At 37.9% G+C, this 22,489-nt stretch overlaps 2 protein-coding genes across 4 annotated transcripts in view; one reads left to right on the top strand and one right to left on the bottom strand.

Moving 5' to 3' along the window:
- The window catches only part of nherf1a (NHERF family PDZ scaffold protein 1a), a 35,424-nt gene extending 30,063 nt beyond the window's left edge, over positions 1-5,361 (top strand). The window contains exon 6 of the mRNA XM_051673936.1: positions 14-5,361. Within this exon, the coding sequence (XP_051529896.1) occupies positions 14-169 (156 nt within the window). The 3' untranslated portion in view covers positions 170-5,361. The remainder of the gene's footprint in view (positions 1-13) is intronic.
- Positions 5,238-21,655, bottom strand: mbtd1 (mbt domain containing 1). 3 transcript variants are annotated; one of them, XM_051673934.1, is made up of 17 exons: positions 21,490-21,655; positions 20,305-20,506; positions 20,039-20,172; positions 19,687-19,801; positions 19,053-19,135; positions 18,811-18,928; positions 18,558-18,692; positions 18,364-18,452; positions 16,226-16,460; positions 15,759-15,814; positions 15,568-15,672; positions 15,152-15,299; positions 14,971-15,053; positions 11,689-11,923; positions 8,855-8,926; positions 8,195-8,362; positions 5,238-6,219 (listed from the first exon to the last, which is right to left on the bottom strand). In XM_051673934.1, exons 1-17 carry the CDS (start codon positions 21,508-21,510, stop codon positions 6,101-6,103), a joined length of 2,118 nt encoding a protein of 705 aa, XP_051529894.1. In that variant the 5' UTR covers positions 21,511-21,655; the 3' UTR covers positions 5,238-6,100. The 3 variants fall into 3 exon arrangements, 2 of the variants coding, with proteins under 2 accessions (XP_051529894.1, XP_051529895.1); XM_051673935.1 differs by lacking the exon at positions 8,195-8,362; XR_007894864.1 differs by lacking the exons at positions 5,238-6,219; positions 8,195-8,362; positions 14,971-15,053.
- Between the last annotated feature and the right edge of the window lie 834 nt (positions 21,656-22,489).

Genomic DNA, 22,489 nt, shown 5'->3' with positions numbered 1-22,489 from the left:
TTGCTTATTGCAGGAGAAACAAAAAGGGAAATCTTTAGAAGAAGATCCAGGATTATCTCTGAGCATGTCCCTGCAGCAGGCCAAGGAACGAGCTCATCAGAAACGCTCCAATAAAAGAGCTCCATCAATGGACTGGAGCAAAAGAAATGAGCTCTTCAGCAACCTTTGAGTCGTCTTCGTGCCTCCCCTCTTTCTCGTTCGTCCTCTCTCCTTTACTTCTTTTGATCATGTTTTTCTTTGGTTCCTTTCCCCATCTGGAATTCTTTTGTTGTGCTTTTCCTGTGCATCATGCCTCTCTCTCCACCTCTGCCCTATTTATCTTTTCTTTTCTCTTGTACACAATTAGAAACCTCTTTCACATGTATATTTTTTTAAACCAGTGTTATTTTGCCGCTGTGATTTCTGAATCTGTTGATTATAATGAAGAAATGTACATCTAATTTTTGTTTAACCAAATTTTGTCAACTTGATTTACCTCTATCACTGATATAAAATTAAATATTAGAATTAAAGTTAGTTCACCCAAAATTCTTTCCCTGTTTAGTCACGAATGTTGTTCCAAACCCATATGACATTCTTTCTTCCATGGAACGGGACATTGTGCTGCTCTTTCTCATACAATTTAAAGGGACTCCGGCTATCGGTGGCCACAGAAGAAAGTCATGCTGGTTTTGAACATGAGTGTGAGTAAATGATGATACATTTTCATTTTGGGTGAACTAATCCTTTATTATTACTGTATGTATAATGTACAGTCTAGATTCTAGAATATAATTTTTGAAGAAGACTCAACAGAGATCTGAATCTCTTATTTACTCATATATTTTCTTGGTTTGCTTAATATTGATGCAGTATTGATGGCCCTTAAGAGAATTATATGACTATTGTATTATATGATATGAATTATGTGAAAGCTATTTTCTTTCAGATATAGTCTTAAAGTATGAGTTTCCAAGTAACTTTGAGCTGCAATCCTAAAATAATAATAATAATAATAATAAAAAAATAAAAAAAACATTTTGTTTGGTTACAATACATCAGTTAATATTATAATGCTACAGCCTTCTAATTTTGTAAATGTGAGCTTTATAAAAAATGGTTTAGGACCACTTAACCACCGAAGGATGTTACCATTTTTTACTGAATTACTTTTATTTGATAATGTTGGCTTTAAGAACCTTCTAAATAAAAAGGTTTTATTCAAAATTGTAGTGCTTTCAGAACTGGATATTTAAGTACAAAATGTTTGTGGCATAAGTTTACTTTTCAAACGTGCACAGTATTTAAGTTGTAATAATACAAATATTGAAAAGGACCTTCTTTAAATAACTGTTAAAGAACCATGTAAGTCTTTGTTCTACACCAAAAATTAGATTTTACAATGAAAGTTCCTGACAAAATTTGTCATTTTATCAAACTTGCTTGGGGAAAATTTGAATATTAATCAAATATTCCTAATATGTATCTAATGCTAAAATTTTTTTTTTTTTTCATAATGTTATATTTTAAATTGTATCATGTATTTTAAATTGTATCATATTCACATATCTTTTGTTAAAACAGAAATGCTAGTAATTTGTTATCTTGTGTGTTTGTGAAATACACAACGGGAAAGCCCATCGAGCCTTCCAACAAGCTTCTCACAATAAGTTACTGGAATTTTGGCTCATTCCTCCAGACAGAACTGGTGTAACTGAGTCAGGTTTATAGGCCTCATTGCTAGCACTCGCTTTTTCAGTTCTGCCCACAAATTTTCTATCAGATTGAGGTCAGGGCTTTGTGATGGCCGCTCCAATACCTTGACTTTGTTGTCCTTAAGCCATTTTGTCACAACTTTGGAGGTATGCTTGGGGTCATTGTCCGATTGGAAGACCCATTTGCAACCGAGCCTTAACATCCTGGCTGATGTCTTGAGATGTTGCTTCAGTATATCCACATAATTTTCCTTCCTCATGATTCCATCTATTTTGTGAAGTGCACCAGTCCCTCCTGCAGCAAAGCACCCCACAACATGATGCTGCCACCCCCATGCTTCTGACAATGGTCATTATGGCCAAACGGTTAAATTTTTGTTTCATTAGACCAAAGGACAAATCTTTGTCCCCATGTGCACTTGCAAACTGTAGTCAGTCGGTTTTGGAGCAGTGGCTTCTTCCTTGCTGAGCAGCTTTTCAGGTTATGTCGCTATAGGACTCGTTTTACTGTGGATATAGATACTTGTCTACCTGTTTTCTCCAGCATCTTCACAAGGTCCATTGTTATTGTTCTAGGATTGATTTGCACTTTTTGCACCAAACTACATTCATCTCTAGGAGACAGAATGCGTCTCCTTCCTGAGCGGTATGATGGCTGCGTGGTCCCATGGTGTTTATACTTGCATACCATTGTTTGTACAGATGAACGTGGTGCCTTCAGGCATTTGGAAATTGCGCCCAAGGATGAACCAGATTTGTGGAGGTCCACAATTTTGTTTTTCTGATTTATTTTGATGTCAAGCAAAGAGGCACTGAGTTTGAAGGTAGGCCTTAATATACATCCACAGGTACACCTTCAATTCAGTACACCTCCTATCAGAAGCTAACTGGCTAATTGTCTAAAGGCTTGACATCATTTTCTGGAATTTTCCAAGCTGCTTAAAGGCACAGTTAACTTAATGTATGTAAACTTTTGACCCACTGGAATTGTGATATAGTTAATTAAAAGTGAAACAAGCTGTCTGTAAACGTTTGTTGGAGAAATTACTCATGTCCTGCACAAAGTAGATGTCCTAACTGACTTGCCAAAAGTATAGTTTGCTAATATTAAATCTGTGGAGTGGTTACAAAATGAGTTTTAATGACTTCAACCTAAGTGTATGTAAACTTCTGAATTTGGTCTGAGCAAATGTTTTGAACTACGCTTGTTAAAAGTGCCAGTAACCTCATTGTCACGAGAAGAGAAAAACAGATACATTTTAAGTATCCCTTTTAATTCAGTGTAAAAAGTTTTTGTTTTCAAATTCAACAGACATTTTCACAGCCATGCGAACACAGTTTGAAATGCTTGTAAACAAATGAACATAAAATTCAACCAACAAAAGTCCCCCTCCCCCCACTGTTGAACTATATACATATACGCTATCAAACCCTATATCACAGCACACATCATCATCATCATTAGAAATAAAGCAAAGACCAGATACAGACTATCAAAAAGTTACAAACCCAACACCCTCACTGTTATGTACTATGAGGGTCTATGTTAGTTCTTTTTTTCTTTTTCATTATTATTATAACAAATGATTTGGCTACTTGTATCCAAAATACAGATTTGAAGTTATAATCACCAACTTATAATTACAGACTTAATTATCCTTTAATAGACCTAATGAATGAGTTATCAAATATATATAGCACCATGATGTGATTACTGAGGACAGAGGGAACATCACAAAAACCCGTGTTAGTATTGAGACCAGAATGGCACTGGTCCTCATGAAATTCTCACATTTGCTGCATGCACTGATATTCATCACTCTACTGGACAACATATTTTTGTTTATATTTTGTACTCTATTTTTAAACCAATAGCTTTTCTTATGTAGACACAAAACATAACACAGAGGATAAGGCATCAATTCTGCTGACTAGAGAGTGTTAACTTAAACGTGAGGTTGTGCGTTAGGGTTTAATTCATTTGAGTGTAGCAGCTAAATTTGTCTCAACAGTCATATTTTAATCATTGCAAATGATTAAGGGATTTTGGTATTATAAAAAAATAAAAAAAAAGGAATTGCAAATTTCCATGATTAGAACCAGTGTGTACCTAAATCCTGATGCTATGGTTGGGAAGAGGAAAAACATTCATACATTAGAAAGAATTGAAACCTAATGTACCAACACAACAGAACTGAAGTATGTTGATGCTGCAGATGATGTAAATGTAGCTACAAAAAAGTCCCAGTTTTAAGTTTACAAATTAAATACATGACAGTGTATTACATTTTAAAAACTAACTACACATGCATACAACACAACACCTATGGAAGAAACAAAGATCAACAAATAAAAAATAAACCAACAAACATTTGTTTCAGAACAAACATTTGTTTAAACAACTGTTAAAAGAAAAGCAAAAAACAAACAAAAAAGAACACATTTGATCCTTTATAAAACAAACTATAATTTAACACGGACCTAACCATAACATTGGGGTGACCATTTACAAAAGTTTAATCAGCATTTAGATAGTTCAAAAGCTGATGGAAAGCAGAGGAGAAAGGAGGAAAAACATGGTCACATTTGTCAGGAGCTTTGAATCTTAGAAACAATCAAAAACTGTAGCATCTTAAATCTAATCGAATGATCAAGCACTTAGCCGCGGACCTTCAAATAAAGCAGAAGTCAATGAAATACGTTTCCTGAGAGTTCCCCAACAACCTTACTGGTATTGAATAGAGCTTATAATTATACTAAGATAAACCACTATGCACATGTAAAATCAGTTGAATTCTATATGATGTCGTAAAGGTTATGTACACTCAGAATATCCTGTAACAGGGAAAGCTCAAGTCTAGCTCTTAGAAAATTGTCAGTTTCTCAATATATTGTAAGAATTATAGATATGAAGTCTATAGAATTTATCTAGCCTATATATATATATTTATGCATTTGAGTTTTTTCAGAGCAAGACATCATAAAACCAAATAGACATTATTATTGCATAACATTCTCCATTTCAAGGACTCTGTCAATAACATGCTATGATACAAATATAAACGATGTGTAGACTTCTAAAGTGAAATAAGCCATGATTCCAAGTGTGGATATTTGTCTTTTGCATAAAATATAATGAATATACCCTTTCAAACAGAGCATGAAAACTACCTATTGCAACCTTGGTGAGGCTGAGGAACCAATTGAACTTGATTACACATGAATCCTCAATCTGTGTGTATTTAAAAATCACTTGCATATAGAGGTAGTAAAATGTTTTGTTTTTATTCTGGAATGAATGCTGTGATTTAAGTGAAATACATGGGATGCAGAATTCCTCTCAGATTAGACCTTGACGGTCACTGAGGAGAGGCTGGTAAACAAACAAGCTGCTGCTGTACTGTTCATAGACTAAAGTTTTATATAAGAAAGAAAGAGATGTTTCTGATACTAGAAACATATCAGGAGTTTTCCAGAAGAATTCTCTGCTGCGCTGTCACATAAAAAATGACAGAAAGGTAGTGTTCAGTTAGCAATGATTGCTTATGTTTTATTCTGTGGCTCAAGAAATACTTCAATCGTCCCATATAAAAATGGCTCTTGAGTATGAAATCAAAAAGATAACAACATTGGCGTATTCTGTTTTTTTTTTTTTTTGCATATCAATCTTCAACTTGACTTGAGCACGTCCCATTTCTATAACTGTTTGCTAATCGAGTAATACAATAAAGCTGCAAGTTTTTACGTTCCTTTTACAGGCCAATACATATTTTTACCCCTGTAGTGCAAATTGTGAGTGTTTTCCATTAGTCTACTCTTCATACCAGTAAGGTTTGATTTCAATACCATCACCCCTCATTCCACTACTATATTTTATATGTTTAAATATATATATATATACGTGTGTGTTTAATATGAATGTCATACATATATGAATATACTGTCTCAATAAAGATTTTTTTTACTACTCTTACCAAATGCACACCCATCCAAAACAGCGCAAGAAACACACACGGTACTGAAATCTTACAATAAAAGGGAATCGTTTTTCACCAAAAGGGAAAAAAGGGGAAATAAAGAAGAAAAAAGCAAAGAGAACTTCAAGTACAATGAACACTTGGGGGGGGGGGGAAGTCCATTGGGCAAATTGTTAAAACAAAAAGTCAGAACAAACAACAGTATTGTCATTCCAAACAAAATCCCCTTTTGTCACACACATCTCTCTCGGATTAAATCGGACTGAAAAGTCTTAAGCTTTTCTAACCTGAAAATGGAATAAAAGAGAGAGACCTGGTGTGGAGGGGAAGTCACTGTGTATTTCCCAGGCCTCGTGAGCAATGCTCAGAGTGAGATTTTTTTCCAGTGCTGTTGGCAGTGAGGGGAGCCTCCGCGATGGCTTGTGATGCTCAGGGCTCCTGTCGGATGTAGTAACTGCCTGAGCCGTTGCTCTCCTGATCCGAGATGCCCTGCGAGAAGGTGAACTCATCGATCTCTGGAGTCTCCTCCTTTAACTGCAGTGAGGCCTCTGGGAAACAAAGAGAGACAAGAGAATGATCCATAAAATGGAATGGGAAAAAGATGGAAAAATCAACTGAGGATTTTGCACGACAACTGAATAAAAATAAAAATAAAAAAAGAAGCATGTTGCAATTAAGAACTCTGAAATGAAATGAGCAATGATGCGTAAGGTTTCAGTAAGCGTTTTAGTAGATTCATTAACTTACCTGTAATATTTAAAGAAATAGTTCACCCAGAAATAAAAATTCTGTCATCATTTTCTCACCCTCATGTAGTTCCAAACTCATATGACTATCTCTCTGGAACACAAAAGAAAAATGTCTGGAGAATATCATTGCCACTCCTCTCAAGATAATGAAATGGGACTGTCTGTCAAACCCCCCCCCCCACAACAAGGCTAGTTGTGGCTAGCTGTCGAACTCATTCAAAACAACAGCAGGAGGTGCTTCATAGTGACTTTAACACGATTAACGTTACTAACATTAACATGGCTGTCATAAAGTGTCAATTAAAATGTGGACCATGTTGTTTGGTGACTGGATGCTCCCTTGATGCCTGGAACTAAAGGAAATTGAAGTGTTTAGATTACCATAAGAGTAACTGCAAATGGACACATGAACCGCAGCAGTGAAGCGAGAGATGGCTGGATACGTGCAGTACTAACAACTATAGCACACATCTTATCTCTGATAGGTGAACGACATTTTTGCCAACTAATAGTAAGTTTGATAGGTAGAGTTTAGATGGCTAGTTAAGTCAGAAAATATCTTTACAGGCTCTAAAAGTGATTATATTTCGCTCCCGTTATAATGAATGAAGTTGCGCGTAAGTTATTTACATTAAGTCATTTACCAGATGCTTTTATCCAAAACCACTTGCAAATGAGGAACACAAGCAAATTGTCACACAAAAGTCAACAAAAGCTGCAGTATTGCACAGCATGAGCAATCAAATATTTCCGGCCTTTGTGCTGTGGAAATAATTGTGAGCATCTTATCTTGGATACAATTTCGTCACCTCTCTCGCGCAGATCCTCAGTATCAACAACACATCAGGATAAGTCACTTCAGGTAAACGTTTGGTGTTCTTTGAGAAAAGGTGTTGACACAATAGTCTTATTTAAAGGATACGGTAATGATTCTTCGTTGTTTATTTTCAGTTTCAGACGAACAGATGGAAATTTAAGTTATTCTTCACTGATAATCTTCACCTCTGCTGTAGCTCTCAAAACAAATATGGCCCCATAAGATGCACTACTTTCATGACGTTTGGTCACAAGACACGTGAGAAACAATGGCATTTGGCATCAATGCTGGCATCCCATTTTTGTAGTCAATTTCAGAACTTTGGCGCAGGGTAAGATTATCAGTGAAAAACGATTTAATGTAGGTCTTTTCCTCACAAAAACCTACCGTATGGCTTCAAAAGGCTTGGAATATAGCACACAAGTTGTATGGACCAATCATATGCTGCTTTTTTTTGTTTGTTATCATTTTGGAGATTGCCAGATCCGGTCCCCTTTAATTGTTATTATATGGAAAAGAGAGGTCATAATATTCTTCAAAAATTCTCCTTTTGTGTTCCACACCTGGGTATGGGGGTGAGAATAAATTACACTTTATATTTTGGGGTGAACTATTTCTTTAACATCCCAAATTCTATTTGTTATAATTACACAGGCTTAGTACACACCATCCTAAACAATAAATTCAGAGTAGGTGTGGATGACACTGACCATGCACACAATTTTAAAAAAATAAAAAAATAAAAAAGGAAATAAAAGAGCAACAATTTGATACAAACTGCTACACAAATCTTTCCTTATCATGCAACTTTTGTTAACCATATATGCTGCACAAATTATTCAAACGCCTAATGATGTGCAACTGTGCCCGTTCCCTCTCTAAGCCAGGCAACCTGAAATGTTCTACAGGAATGATCTCAGTGGCTGCCCCTCCCTGAGTGATGGAGAATTGAGTTACCTGAGTTGAGAGAGCGATCATGCTCTACACCTGAGATGGGAGGTCGCCTGGACCCAGAGAAGTGGGACAGGTAATGGGGTGGAGTCTGCTCTTCATCACCCGAGAAGCTCCTCCTCCTCAGAGGCCCACCCAAACCGATCGGCCTCCTCCCAACTGGAATCTTCCTCTCTAAACACCAAGCCAGACTGTGGTTACCGAAGTTACTGGGTTACCCAAGGCTACCGAGCTCCATTCCTCAACACTGCAGAGCATCCTCCCACTACTCAGAGCTGAAGCTTAATTTGATTTCTACTTAACAGATTGAAACTGAAGCCTTGAGAAGGCACTGTGGAACCCCAAAGTGAACAACATCATGACTGCAATTCTGACCTCTCCCCAACATTTGCTCAGATTCTCTCACACTGAGGGAACGTGCCACTCTTTACCAGCTGTCTCACCCAGGTATGATGATGTTGATAGCAACAGTTGTCTGCAATTATTTGTGACCCCACTGAATCATGACAACTGCCACCGACTATCAAGCAGAACCAGACCCAAGCCAGAAAAAAAAAACAAAAAAAAAAAAACAGAGAAAACAGCTCCTGGACCGGTTTTGCACCCAAAAATCAGTGTTTGGTGAGTGGAGAGAGAGAAAGACGGATTAGATGAGACTGGACTCACTTTTCTTTTGTCCTTTATACTGCGCAGTCTTCTTTTTCTGTTTGAAGACATTTGGTGGTGCTTCTCTTGTTGCTGAGGAGGAAAAGGACTAGCTGTTATTCTATGCAGCTAATCCATAAAAGAACATAAAAACAAAACCAAAAATTAATCAAGTAGTAGAAGGCTTTTCCCTGCTATTTTGAATTGTGAAAATTAAATGTACTATGTTGACTCGCTCTAACGTTCACCACAACACTCCCTTCCCAGTGCACCCAGAAGACTGATGGAAACTAAGTGGCAAAAATGGGCTATACAGAAATTGCCATGGTCATGATGTCATTACCATGACCATATTAGCATAAAACCACCCATATTATGGGAATAGTGCACCCAAAAATGAAAATTCTCATCATTTACTTACCATGATCCAGTACCAAATTCATATGACTTTATTTCTTCTGCAGATTTTGATGGATGTATGAGGTGTTGTTGTTCATACAATGTAAATCAATGGGGTCCAAAACCTTCAAGCTCCAAAAAGGACATAGAAGCAGCATAAAAGTAATCCATATGACTGGAGTGGTTTAATTCATGTCTTCTGTAGCGATACAATCACTTTAGTTGAGAAACAGATCAATATTTAAGTTCCTATTCACTAAGCATTTAAACTTGCATCTTCATTATCAAAATAACCCAACTGGGTGTGAAAACAGCAAATCTGGCACTGTGTCTGGTTTGTGTACAGTGCTCTGCGCATGCTTCAAGCATGAGGAAGCTTCTCTCATGGAGACTGTGGATGTTGAGATTAAGGACGAGTGAATAAGGATTTAGCTTTTGGTGAGAAACAAATCAAAATGTATCTAATCACTTCAGAAGATGTAGATTAAAACACTTCAGTCATAAGGATAACTTTTATGCTGCCTTTGTCATTTTTGGAGCTTGAAAGTTTTGGACCCCATTGACTTACATTGTATGGACAAAAACACCAAATACATTCTTCAAAATATCTTTGTGTTCCGCAGGAGAAAGTCGTACGAGTTTGGGGTGGCATGCGGTTGAGTAAATGAGAGAATTTTTATTTTTGGGTTAAACTATTCCTTTAGCATATCAACGCCTAGTATTCAGTTACTTGAGCTGTCCTAATACATGTCAGTGTGTGGAGGATTTCATCATACAGTTGAAGTCAGAAGTTTACATACACCTTAGCCAAATACATTTAAACACAGTTTTTCACATTTCCTGACATTTAATCATAAAAAACTTTCCCTGTCTTAGGTCAGTTAGGATCACTACTTTATTTTAATAATGTGAAATGTCAGAATAATAGTAGAGAGAATGATTTATTTCAGCTTTGATTCCTTTCATCACATTTCCAGTGGGTCAGAAGTTTACATACAATGTGTTAGTATTTGGTAGCATTGCCTTTAAATTTTGTAACTTAGGTCAAACGTTTTGGGTAGCCTTCCACAAGCTTCTCACAATAAGTTACTGGAATTTTGTCCCATTCCTCCAGACAGAACTGGTGTAACTGAGTCAGGTTTATAGGCCTCCTTGCTCGCACATGCTTTTTCAGTTCTGCCCACAAATTTTCTATCGGACTGAGGTCAGGGCTTTGTGATAGCCACTCCAATAGCTTGACTTTGTTGTCCTTAAGCCATTTTGCCACAACTTTGGAGGTATGCTTGGTGTCACTGTCCATCTGAAAGACCCTTTTGCGATGAGCTTTAACTTCCTGGCTGATGTCTTGAGATGTTGCTTCAATATATCCACATAATTTTCCTTCCTCATGATGCCATCTATTTTGTGAAGTGCACCAGTTCCTCCTCTATCAAAGCAACCCCATAAAATTGATGCTGCCACCCCCATGCTTCACGGTTGGGATGGTGTTCTTCGGCTTGCAAGCCTCACACTTTTTCCTCCAAACATAACAATGGTCATTATGGCTAAACAGTTCAATTTTTGCTTCATCAGACCAGAGGACATTTCTCCAAAAAGTAAGATCTTTGTCCCCATGTGGACTTGCAAACTGTAGTCTGGCTTTTTTATGGCGGTTTTAGAGCAGTGGCTTCTTCCTTGCTGAGCAGCATATATTGATATAGGACTCGTTTTACTGTGGATATAGATACTTGTCTACCTGTTTCCTCCAGCATCTTCACAGGGTCCTTCGCTGTTGTTCTGGGATTGATTTGCACTTTTCGCACCAAACTACGTTCATCTCTAGGAGACAGAATGCGTCTCCTTCCGGAGCGGTATAATGGCTGCGTGGTCCCATGGTGTTTGTACTTTAGTACTATTGTATGTACAGATGAACGTGGTAACTTCAGGTGTTTGGAAATTGCTCTCAAGGATGAACCAGATTGTGGAGGTCCACAATTTTTTTTCTGAGGTCTTGGCTGATTTCTTTTGATTTTCCCATGATGTCAAGCAAAGAGGCACTGAGTTTCAAGGTAGGCCTTAAAATACATCCACAGGTACACCTCCAATTGACTCCAATTAGCCTATCAAAAGCTAATTGGCTAAATGCCTAAAGGACTGACATAATTTTCTGGAACTTTCCAAGCTGCTTAAAGGCACAGTTAACTTAGTGTATGTAAACTTCTGACCCACTGGAATTGTGATATAGTCAATTAAAAGTGAAACAATCTGTCTGTAAAAAAATTGTTGGAAAAATTACTTGTGTCATGCACAAAGTATATGCCCTAAACGGCTTGCCAAAACTATAGTTTGCTCAAATGAAATCTGTGGAGTGGTTAAAAAATGAGTTTTAATGACTTCAACCGTATTAACCAATTTAATTAAATTTAATAAATTGTTTCGCTTGGAAACATTCTGAACATTCAGGAATGTTCACTCACCCTGTGCGGCGGGCGGCTGCAGCTGATAGCCAGTCAGCTGACACCAGCCTACTGGGTAGAGATCTGGAGACTCACAGTCCACCCACTGATCATACTCATCCTCCCAGCCATCAAAGTGAATGCGCAGGAGTCTGTGAATGATCCTGGTCACCGTGGCGACACACACCAGACGTGGCTCCATCAGGTCCACTGCCTCCAGCTTCATCCCAGGACGGAAGCCGTGATTTGGCACGTCCTGAGAGCAGAGGGGTTTAACAGCATGTTAGGAGAGATAGACAATTGTGATATATTTGCATCCAGATACAGTGTTGTGAAAAAGTATTTGCTGATTTCCTGATTTCTTCTATTTTTGTGTATTTTTCATACTTAATTGTTTTAGATCTTCAAACGAGATATAACAAGGCAACCTGAGTTAACAAAATACTGTTTTCAAATATATATATATATTATTAAAGCAAAAAAAAAGTTATCCAGCACCTATATCACCCATGTGAAAAACTAACTGCCCCCTTAAATTTAATAGCTGGTTGTGCCACCTTTAACAGCAATAACTGCAACCAATTGCTTCTGATAACTGGAGATCAGTCTTTCACAACACTGTGGTGGAATTTTGGCCCACTCTTCTTTGCAGAACTGCTTTAGTTCAACCACATTGGAGGGTTTGAGCATGAACTGCCCTTTTAAGGAACCAAATTGAGATGCTGTGGCAGGACAAGTCAGGACTTTGACTAGGCCAATTCAAAACTTTAAGCTTCTTTTGAGCCATTCAGAGGTGGACTTGCTCCTATACTTTGGATCATTGTCTTACTGCATAATCCAGTTGTGCTTGAGCTTCACTCACAGACTGATGACCAGATGTTCTCCTTTAGGATTTTCTGTTAGAGCGCAGAATTCATGTTTCCCTCAATTATTGCAAGTTGCCCTGGCCCTGAAGCAGCAAAGCATCCCCACACCATCACACTACCACCACCATGCTTGACCGTAGGAATGATGTTCTTTTTGTGGAATTCTGTGTTTGATTTACGCCAGATGTAACGGGACCGCTGTCTTCCAAACAGTTCCACTTTCGACTCATCAATCCACAGAACATTCTCCCAAAAGGTTTGAGGATCATCAAGGTGTGTTTTGGCAAAATTCAGACAAGCCTTAATGTTCTTCTGGGTTAGAACAGTGATTTTTGCCTCGCCACTCTTCCATGGATTCCATTTTTGGCCAGTGTCTTTCTGGTACTGGAGTCATGAACAGTGACCTTTATTGATGCGAGAGATGCCTGCAGTTCCTTGGATGTTGTCCTTGGCTTTTTGTGACTTCCTGGATGAGTTGTCGCTGTGCTCTTGGAGGAATTTTGGAAGGTCGGCCACTTCTGGGAAGGTTCACTACTGTGCCAAGTTTTCTCCATTTGGAAATAATGGCTCTCACTGTCTCTGGAGTCACAGAGCCTTTCAAATCACTTTGTAACCCTTCCCAGACTGATGTATTTCAATCACCTTTTTCCTCATAATCTCTGGAATTTTTTTTGACCTTGGCATAGTGTGTTACTGGGTGAAACCTTTTAGCCAACTTCATGCTGCTGAATAAGTTATATTTAGGTGTTGATTTGATTGAACAGGGCTGGCAGTAATCAGGCCTGGGTATGTGTAGTCCAGCTGAACCCCATTATGAATGTGGTTTCTTAGATGTGGGAATTTAGTAACTATTTACTAAATTCATACAGGCCTAGTTGTTTTTGGATAACTTTTTTGCTTCAATAAATAACATTATAATTTAAAAACTGTATTTTGTGTTTACTAAGATTGCCTCTGTTTTATGTTAGATTTAGTTTGAATTTTTGAAACAATTTTAGTATGAGATATACACCAAAACAGAAGAAATCAGAATGGGGGCAAATACTACATAACCAAAAGTATGTGGCTACCCCCTTGAAATTAACATGTTTGGCTATCTCAGCAATACGCATTAGTAACCGGTGGATAAAATCAAGCATACAGACAAGCATCTCCTTAAACATTTGTAGTAGAATAGGGCAATACTAAAGAGCTCAGTGACCATCAACATAGCACTGTCATAAGATGCCACAAGTAAAATTGTTTAAGTTCTGGTGTGTAAGAACTTGGCAGGCCTGCAAATAACCCACAACTGGGTAGTGTTGCACCAGCTGTGCATAAGGTCTCATGTAAGTTGGGACGTAAAGTTCACACTAAGGGCTTAGTAACTACTAGTTAGTTTGTAACCAAGTCAGAGCTTAATTTGGTTGCACCACCTGTTCTTAATGCAAGACTTAACTAGTAGGTTGTAAGCTCTCCGTAAAGTAATGTGTAGTCGCATAATATGATGTTTACCTGTACTGATCCAATAAACAGCCTTAAAATGTGTACACAGAAGTGGTAAAAAGCCGTGAACTTCAATTTGATCTTGTTACGGTTGATGTTCAAACCATGTTTGCTCATGTAACTGTCAGCTGTAATAAATTATATCCCCATTAAAATATGATACATAATAAAAGTAGATTCCTGTGTAAATAACAATATTATAGGAACTGTATCTAAAATAAATATGGGGTGATAAATAAATACTATTACAACAGGCTGGAAAAACAGACATTTATTCATTTTAATATCCTATATATATATTTTTTGAATGTGTTGAAACTTGTCACCGAGCGACGCACCCTAAAAACTGCACCATTTGAACGGTTTCATTAAAAGTATGTTTTTTTCTCTCTCGTAAATGTAAAACGAGTGTAAATGTCAACATCATACTGTATGTCGAAAGGACTGCAGCCTGTCACTCAAAACATGAGCTCATTGATGTTATTAAAGGAGTCTGCTTTTTTATTTCAACCGTTACTCCTGGTTGGAGTCTTCCGTAAATATTTAGTTTATACATAGGGTTACGTCCTACCTAAGTTTAATGGTGCAATGCTTAAATATTTAGTAGTGCGTAAATTGTGACTTAGTGCCAATTTAAGCCACAACTAGGCTAAATTGTAACTTACGTATAGCTGGTGCAACCGGCCCCTGAACCGCATTGAACACCTTTGGGATTAATTGGAATGGCGACTGGAAGCCCCATCACCCAATTTCAGTGCCTGACCTCACTGATGCTCTTGTCTGAATGGGAACAAATCCCTGCAGTCATGTTCTAATTTAAATGTTTAGAAATGCAACATCTAATGGTTTGCGATTAAATGTTCAACAAGTGTGGTGTTTGGGTGTCCACATGCTTTTGGTCATATGCTATTCAAGACAACAACAACAAAAAATTTGTTGAATGAAAACTTACTTTGTTAAAGAGCTTCACAGGGGCTGCAATTGAGCCTGTTTCTCTGAGGTAGTCAAACCATTTGAAAGGGAGTTTGGTGTACCCTGTGCAGTTTCACATTAATTAGCGAATTACCAATTTCAAATGAGTGATACTAACAGATCAGATTAGATCAAACTGCTGAAAGAGAGATTAAATGCACCTCTTGGGGGTGTGAGCTCAATGTTGTTGATTTCACAGAAGCCGACAGGGAAGATGGAAGGAGAGGTGGAGTGGTAGCAGAACCAGTCTGACCCATCAGCAGCCTCAGAGCCATCAATCCCGATCATTAGATACCCGTCTGCCAATACCTGTTAGCAGATAACACCTTATCAACTCCAGGTTAAAAAAGATTTTTGTCTGTTTACAAACAAAGATAAATGTCGAACTAAAGCATCAAAGTGTCTCTCCTGAAGTGTTAATTAGCCTTTCTTTGTCTAATGCTACATTTATCCATAGTATCTAGGCAGACAATGAAACAAAAGGATCCTTCCTTTGCAAAAAAATAAACATTTGTTGGAAATACTATTGTAATTTAAAATAATAAGAGAAAAGTAGCTGGCGAAGAAATAAATGTACCTTTCTTACAGTAGCAATACATATAGCAGAGAGATTGAGAGGATCTATTGCCTCTAACTTCATTCCGTCTTTAAACCATTCCCCACTCTGGTCCACATCCTTAACCTGTGGGATTAAAAGACACACATGAGTGTCTTCTAAACAGAACATGATAGAATATCCAGTCTAAGAATAAGACGTCATAAGAATACCTTAAGAAACAACTGTGAGGGAGCATCCATCAGACCATCTATTTTCTTCATCACCTCTGCAGAGGGCAACATTAGAACGGTTTAGATCCATCAGCCACAACAAGATCATCAAATATTATGTTTACCTCTAAGGATAGTTTATCCAAAAAAGAAAATTTTGTCATCCTTTACTCACCCTCAAAAAGGAGATATTAGACAAAATTTTAGGGACTCACAGCCTCTGTCACCATTCACTTTCATTGCATCTTTATCCATATACAGAAAGCGACCAGTGACTAAAGCTCTCAGTCTCTAACACATGGCCTTTTGTATTCAATGGAAGAAAGGAAGTCATACAGGTTTGGATCAACATGAGGGTGAGTAAATCATGACAGAATTTTGGTTTTAGGAGAACTATCCCTCTGAGAATTTCCTCATTCTTTAGAAGGTAGCTGTATATCTAAAACCATGTAGCCTCCAACACTGACCGGATCTTTTGAAACGATGTCCGATGCTTCGTGACCAGCCAATGGAATGGATGAGAGGGCTGAACATGTGACACCAGAAGTCATCAGTGCCGTCCTGACTCTCCTCATAGACCAGGCGCAGACGACCACCGATTACTTGTTCTACCAGGGCCACACGAGTCCGGCACAGCTGAGCCTTATCCACCACTTCCACACGCATCAGTTTCTTAAACGGGTACTGCATGCTCTCCTGCACCTTTAGTTTAAAATTAAACTTAATTTTAAAGTTTTCAAACACTGATGAATTCCACTGTATGGAGGCTCTTCTAAATTTTCAATCAGGACTGCTTCACTACATTATATCAAAAAAGATTTTGAATCTTTGCTTTATTAAAGGGGCCATGTCATGCATTTTTTCCCCCTTGAAATTTACTTATATTAGTAAAGCTTTTTGCACACAAAAAAAAAATCTAGTATTACACAGTAACACTTTTCCACCCTGTCCCTGGCCCTCTGTCTAAAACGCTCTGTTTCTACGCAACTTCCCCTTTAAGACTTCCTGTCTTTTGCAGAGCAAATGTCCCCCGCAATAACACGTGTGGAGCCGTTTCTTTTCCAAGAATGAAAGAATGAAAACATGCAAGCGATTACCAAAATCCCCTATCAGCACTCATTCCATGAAATTATTGATAGTTATATGTTCCAATTTATGTGAAGCACACAATCAAACTACCACAGTGGTTTGACTGAAATACCAATCGAAAACTGAACAAAGCTGGCACACTGTTGATCCTGAACCCTTGCATTATTAGGCATAAATGATTTAGTGGTAAAATAATGCTTAATTAAGCTGACAACAGTGAAAATAGTCCATACTAACACAAGATGCGAATGTGAAGGGTTAATACATCTGTAACCAGCTGTAGGTAGAATTATAGGGGTTCCCTTTGTCATTTTGCCACATCAATACGCATCCTGTGCAAGGGAATATAGGATGTTCACTGGGTGGGGAGTCCCCCTTGATTGCTTTGCTGCTCGTCCGAGGGAGGGGGGTCCCTGTTGATTGTTTTGCCGCTTAAATTCAGGACAATGGGCAACCTGACGGGTTCATTTCAGCCAAAATACGAGACGTCCAGGCTAATACAAGACAGCTGAGACACCTGGCGACCTTACTAGCATATACTTCATTGTCTTTTGTTGCACTCCGCATTACATGTTCCTCATACAAAATAAAATAATCTCAAATCAAAATATTTAGTGACTAATAATGTATTTCTTTGGTAAGTAACCGTGTAATAAGCACGATCCGCTCCGCGTTGTAGTCCTGATCATGGTTTATTTTGCCATAAAAACGGCTGACTATACAATTATTTTCAAAAAAACAAACACAGACAGATGAAACAGTATTAAATTTGTTACTCACCGGCATTACTGTCGTGTCCAATATATAGTTGGCACTGCTCCATCTTTCAATATAAGTTTCTTTACACCTGAATCATATTTGTTCTCAAAAGAAACCACAGAGAAATGTGCTGTATAAAAGTATAATCCCACATTGACACATTCAGGAACTTCGTTTATGTTAATTTAAGATACTCATTCTAAACATTGGAATCCTTCAGAAGGCTATGCAGAGATGTAGATTTTCCACAACGTCTGGGGAACTTACTCGACGTCTTAATCTTTTCGTAGTTTAAAAAGCAAACTACAGTAACTTTAGTACCACTTTCAGTTGGAGGACCTCAGCCGCTTTCTCTTTTTTTAATGCACTGTGATGATTACGTATGTTGTGGAGCTGGGGATATTCAGATGAACACCACATCCTGACATCATGATGTGGCCGATTTCAAAACGAGTCATTTTTGCAGAGTGGAAACAATAAATGCCCTGTTTGGACTGGAGAGGAAGTTTTGAGTTCTGAAACTTAACAGCATGTTTTTGTAGTACAGTGACCTCTTATTTGTCAAAATATGTTAAGAAAAATTGTATTCCTCATGACATGACCCCTTTAAGGCAGTCTGGCACCTGTAACCCTTTTTCTTTTTTTTGAGGAACCATTTCCTGACACAATTGCTCTGCGTAACGAGAAGATCTTGCTCTACAGGTTTTTCCAGAGCAACACCATTGGAGGACAGCATCAAGATGACTGCTAGGATTACCCTTGTGGCAAAATCCGGTGGAAGAGTTTTGGCTCCAGTGAGTCGTTTCACAAGAAATGCTTTCCAGTTAGAATACTTATGCTGGATGGCTGAGGAAAAAAAAACACAAGGAATAAAGAACAATTACTCCTATTCAGCAATAGCATGTTTTACAGCGAATTCTGCAGCTTTGAAATGCTTAATGTTTAACGTACATTTAGGAGGCACCAGTGGTTTTCCACTAGAAGCACACCATCCAACAGGATGGACTTCTGGCATGCACAGGTTACACCAGAAGTCTCTGGTTGAGTCATTATCAAAACCCTCATAGCGCAGAAGACCTTTAAAACCTGAGAAATTATTAAAGCAATATACATTTAGTTACTTTCTCAAATCACAAATCAATACAACAAAGAGCTTTATCAGACAGAAAATCTGATAGTCATTAAGATTAAACTACAACATTACCTGCAAGTTTGACAATTCCTGCTACCCAGTAAACTTTGGTGGAGAGGTTTGTGTCAGAATTGAGGACCTCCACCCTCACCCCCTCAGCTATGTCACCCCAGCACATACCCATGGGCACCTGTAGAGTCATCATCATGCACATTTTCACATATGAATTAACACACACATAAACACATATTTATAACAAACATAAGCCAGAAGGCTTAATTATATTTTCTACTAATCTCTGCCCTTGTACTTACATGTTTGAAACAGCTGACTGGTGCCCCAATCAGATTATTGCTACAGATGTACCGGCCCCAGTCAAAGCCTTCAACAGGAACAACTGAATAAGAAAAAGAACAAATAAACTCTTTAGCAATAAACAATTAATAGGGGTATTTTGATATTCAACTGCACCATACAGAAATCGCAAACTCAGTTGTGTAATAACGGTAATAATTTCCATTAAAGGTGCTGTAAGCGATTTTAGCGTTCTGAAGCTTTCACGTGACTGAGCCATTGAATTAGCCACGCCCCCTAATTCCAAAACCACGCCCTCCAAAGATCATTTTGAGACCAAAACAGAGCAAAAGAGCAGCATAGTTTGTTCCTGTGGCTGTCAAATTCAACTGTGGCACAATAGCGCCCTCAACTGACAAACATTATGAATCATAGCCTCAATGATCCCTTTCAAATGAGAACCAGCAAAATGATTGACAGGTGAAAAGCGTCATTGTCCGCAGACACATTTTTGTTTGCCGTTTACAAAGTGAGATATCTCAGGACTCTTATTTCGCTTACAGCACCTTTAATACGTACAATGATGATAGGTTTTAATCAATAAGGCAGACGATTAAGTATACACACTTTAAAAATAGAAGGGCATACATTTACCTGATTTTGATTTAGCTTGGTTCTGCTGATTTGCTTGATACTGTGCATAAGCTGCCAACTTAGCCATTAATGGCTGTTTTTGTAAGACCTTTGCCTTTTTTGTTGGTGGTTTACCCTTGACAGAACACAAGCAAAAAACAAACACTATTTAAAAGAAAATCCACATCTGAAGGCATAAGCCACTGACAAGTTAAATTGACCAAGTCAAACATGTTTGAAACAACATAAGGGTGAGTAAATGATGAGAGAATTTTTATTTTTGTGTGAAATAACCCTAAAACAAAAACAGGTTATAGATAGTATTTATTAAAAAAAAAAAAAAAAAAAAAAAAAGAGGTCCATGAGTAGTTACCTGAAGTCGCGCCAGTATACTGGCCTTTTTAGAATTGGAGGAATAGCTTCTGGAGCAGGACACACTACAGAATCTCTTTGTTTTCGAGTAGAAAGCATCTCGTACACCAACCATACCACACATTTCACAGGTTGCTGAGTGGAAAAAAAAAAGGGGAACACAGCCATCAATCATGGAGTCACACTACTGAACAGATTTATCACTGAAAGAAAACCATAAAGATGCTTGTGTTAGGTAGAGGGCAAACACGGAAACAAATAACTAACCCATTCCTGCTTTTCCATCAGGATAGGTGTACACCTGGCCATTGTTTTTGATGATAGGCAGGCTGGTGGGGATGCTGGGGACCTCATCCTCACTGTCCTCCGAGCTGGAGCTACTACTGCTGTCTTCACTGCAGCTGTCATACCCGTCAAACATCCCGAAAGAATCTCTCCTCTTCCGCTCTGAGCGGAGAGTGTGCTCAGCCTATTTGTGATGAGGAGAGAGTAAATATAAGTAGCAAAGAAAATGGACTAAGGGGTTAAAGATCAAATCTTTAACAAGGGAAGGGAAGGCAAACATTAAAGCTCAGTTCCAGACCCATTCTATTTTAATAAATGTTTGTCTTTGACTTAACACAGCTTAACCATAATCAACCTTTTAATGAGCTAGGAATTAGGAAGCAGGCCCAATCAGAAGAACAAAACTGAAGGTTCTCAGAGGTCACCAAAGAGCAAATATTGTGTAAAAATATCACCAGCCCACAATTTCCCCAAAGGGGAATTCAAGACCAGGAGACAGGCTACCATTAATGAGGATTCACTGCTATTTGACACAAGCTTTACTGTATTTTCAAGTTCTTCATATTTCTATTTGTCAATATTGGATCAGTGTAATGGTGCATCAGACAGTGATTTTTTCAAACCAATGTGACCTGATTTCAGACCAATTCTTCATTTCGCACACATGCCATTTCTATTTCTAAAATAACTCCTCACCCAATTATATACATTGTAACATTGCCATATTGCAAAATTATGTGATTTTTAGATCATATCACAACAAACACACGCTACTAAAACACAGGTCGTCTCAAAACCAAGTGAGCCTAAATAGAATTGTCATGTCTATGATGTCCAAAAATGTCGTCTAGGTAGGCATCTCTCTGTGTTTTGAGACACAACTATAAACACAAACATATACACATACATGGGCCCGCTGGGATATTTAAGCTCCACAGAACACACACATACACAGTTGTATTTCACCTATTCAGTGAGACAACTGGTTTAAACGAGCTGTTACAGAGCACAAACAGTAGTTCTTTCGTGATTTTAAGGTGATAAATGTCATAGTTAATCTGCTCGGCAGGATCTGTTTCTGACAACCAAAACAAAGAGGACGGCTAACACTGCTAGCCGCTAACTGCGCTAAATCAAGGAAGCGGCCACAAATAAATTCGTTCTTACCATATCCCTTGGATTTTCCATTAACCCTTCATGCAAGTCTGTATCTTATGTTTGTTGTGATGTGATCTAAAAGCCCCCCGGAGGGAAAGGGCTTGGCTTGAAATGGTTTCACTCAAAAGCAAAAAAAAATAACTCCAGTTGATTATCAACAATTGTCATGGCTCGAGTGCGCATGCGCCTGGGACTAAAATGATTGACAAGGGTTTCCCCCAATCAGAGTTCACCGGTTCGGCACCGTTCTACCATATTAGGTAATAGGAAGTGTCTTTAATAAGCGTGAGTAAACAGATCAAATAATAGACTTTATGGTGCCATAACAGATGTATTGGCTATAAAATATAACATGTCTATGGTCAATAATAGAATATGAGGGGATAAACTGATGGATGAGGTGATAAATGTTTAGATGTGTGGACAGCTAAGCAGGTGGGATTGGTGTCTATGTGAAGTTGTTAAATGAGGTGTGCTTTTGTAGTATTAGTGAAACTGCTAAAGTCAGACCCATTGAGCAGTAAATGTGTTAACTAAATTATGCTAAAATTTAACATGAGATTTAAAATGATTTTGAATAAAAATATGAAGTTAATTTAGCATGTTACAAACCTATCTGGAGAAAAAAAAATCATTGTAAATAATTTAAATGTATTTGGATTAATTTGACTGGACTAAATCAAATCACTCGTTTTTGTATAGTTGAGATGCAATCATTTCTTTTTTCATTTTTACAATAATCATGTATTGATGTGCATAGTCAAGTTTGCAACACAGTCTTCTAATTTTGATTAAAACCAACTACCCCTCATGACATTTTTTTCTTAGTATATTATTTACAAACATAAAGAGAACAAAAACATGTCATGCACATGTTGAGAAGTCAGTTGTTCCATTTGAGCTGTCTTTCAACCAATAATCTTGGAGCCCATCTAACTAACTGCATGAGGTACACTTGCCTTATTGTTCATTTGTAGGTTAGGAATTACATATTTAACAGAACTATTGG

The sequence above is a fragment of the Myxocyprinus asiaticus genome, chromosome 36, assembly GCF_019703515.2.
Source record: "Myxocyprinus asiaticus isolate MX2 ecotype Aquarium Trade chromosome 36, UBuf_Myxa_2, whole genome shotgun sequence".
NCBI lineage: Eukaryota > Metazoa > Chordata > Actinopteri > Cypriniformes > Catostomidae > Myxocyprinus > Myxocyprinus asiaticus.
Note: the sequence above shows the minus strand (reverse complement) of the source record. Positions and strands in the feature narration are given on the sequence as shown.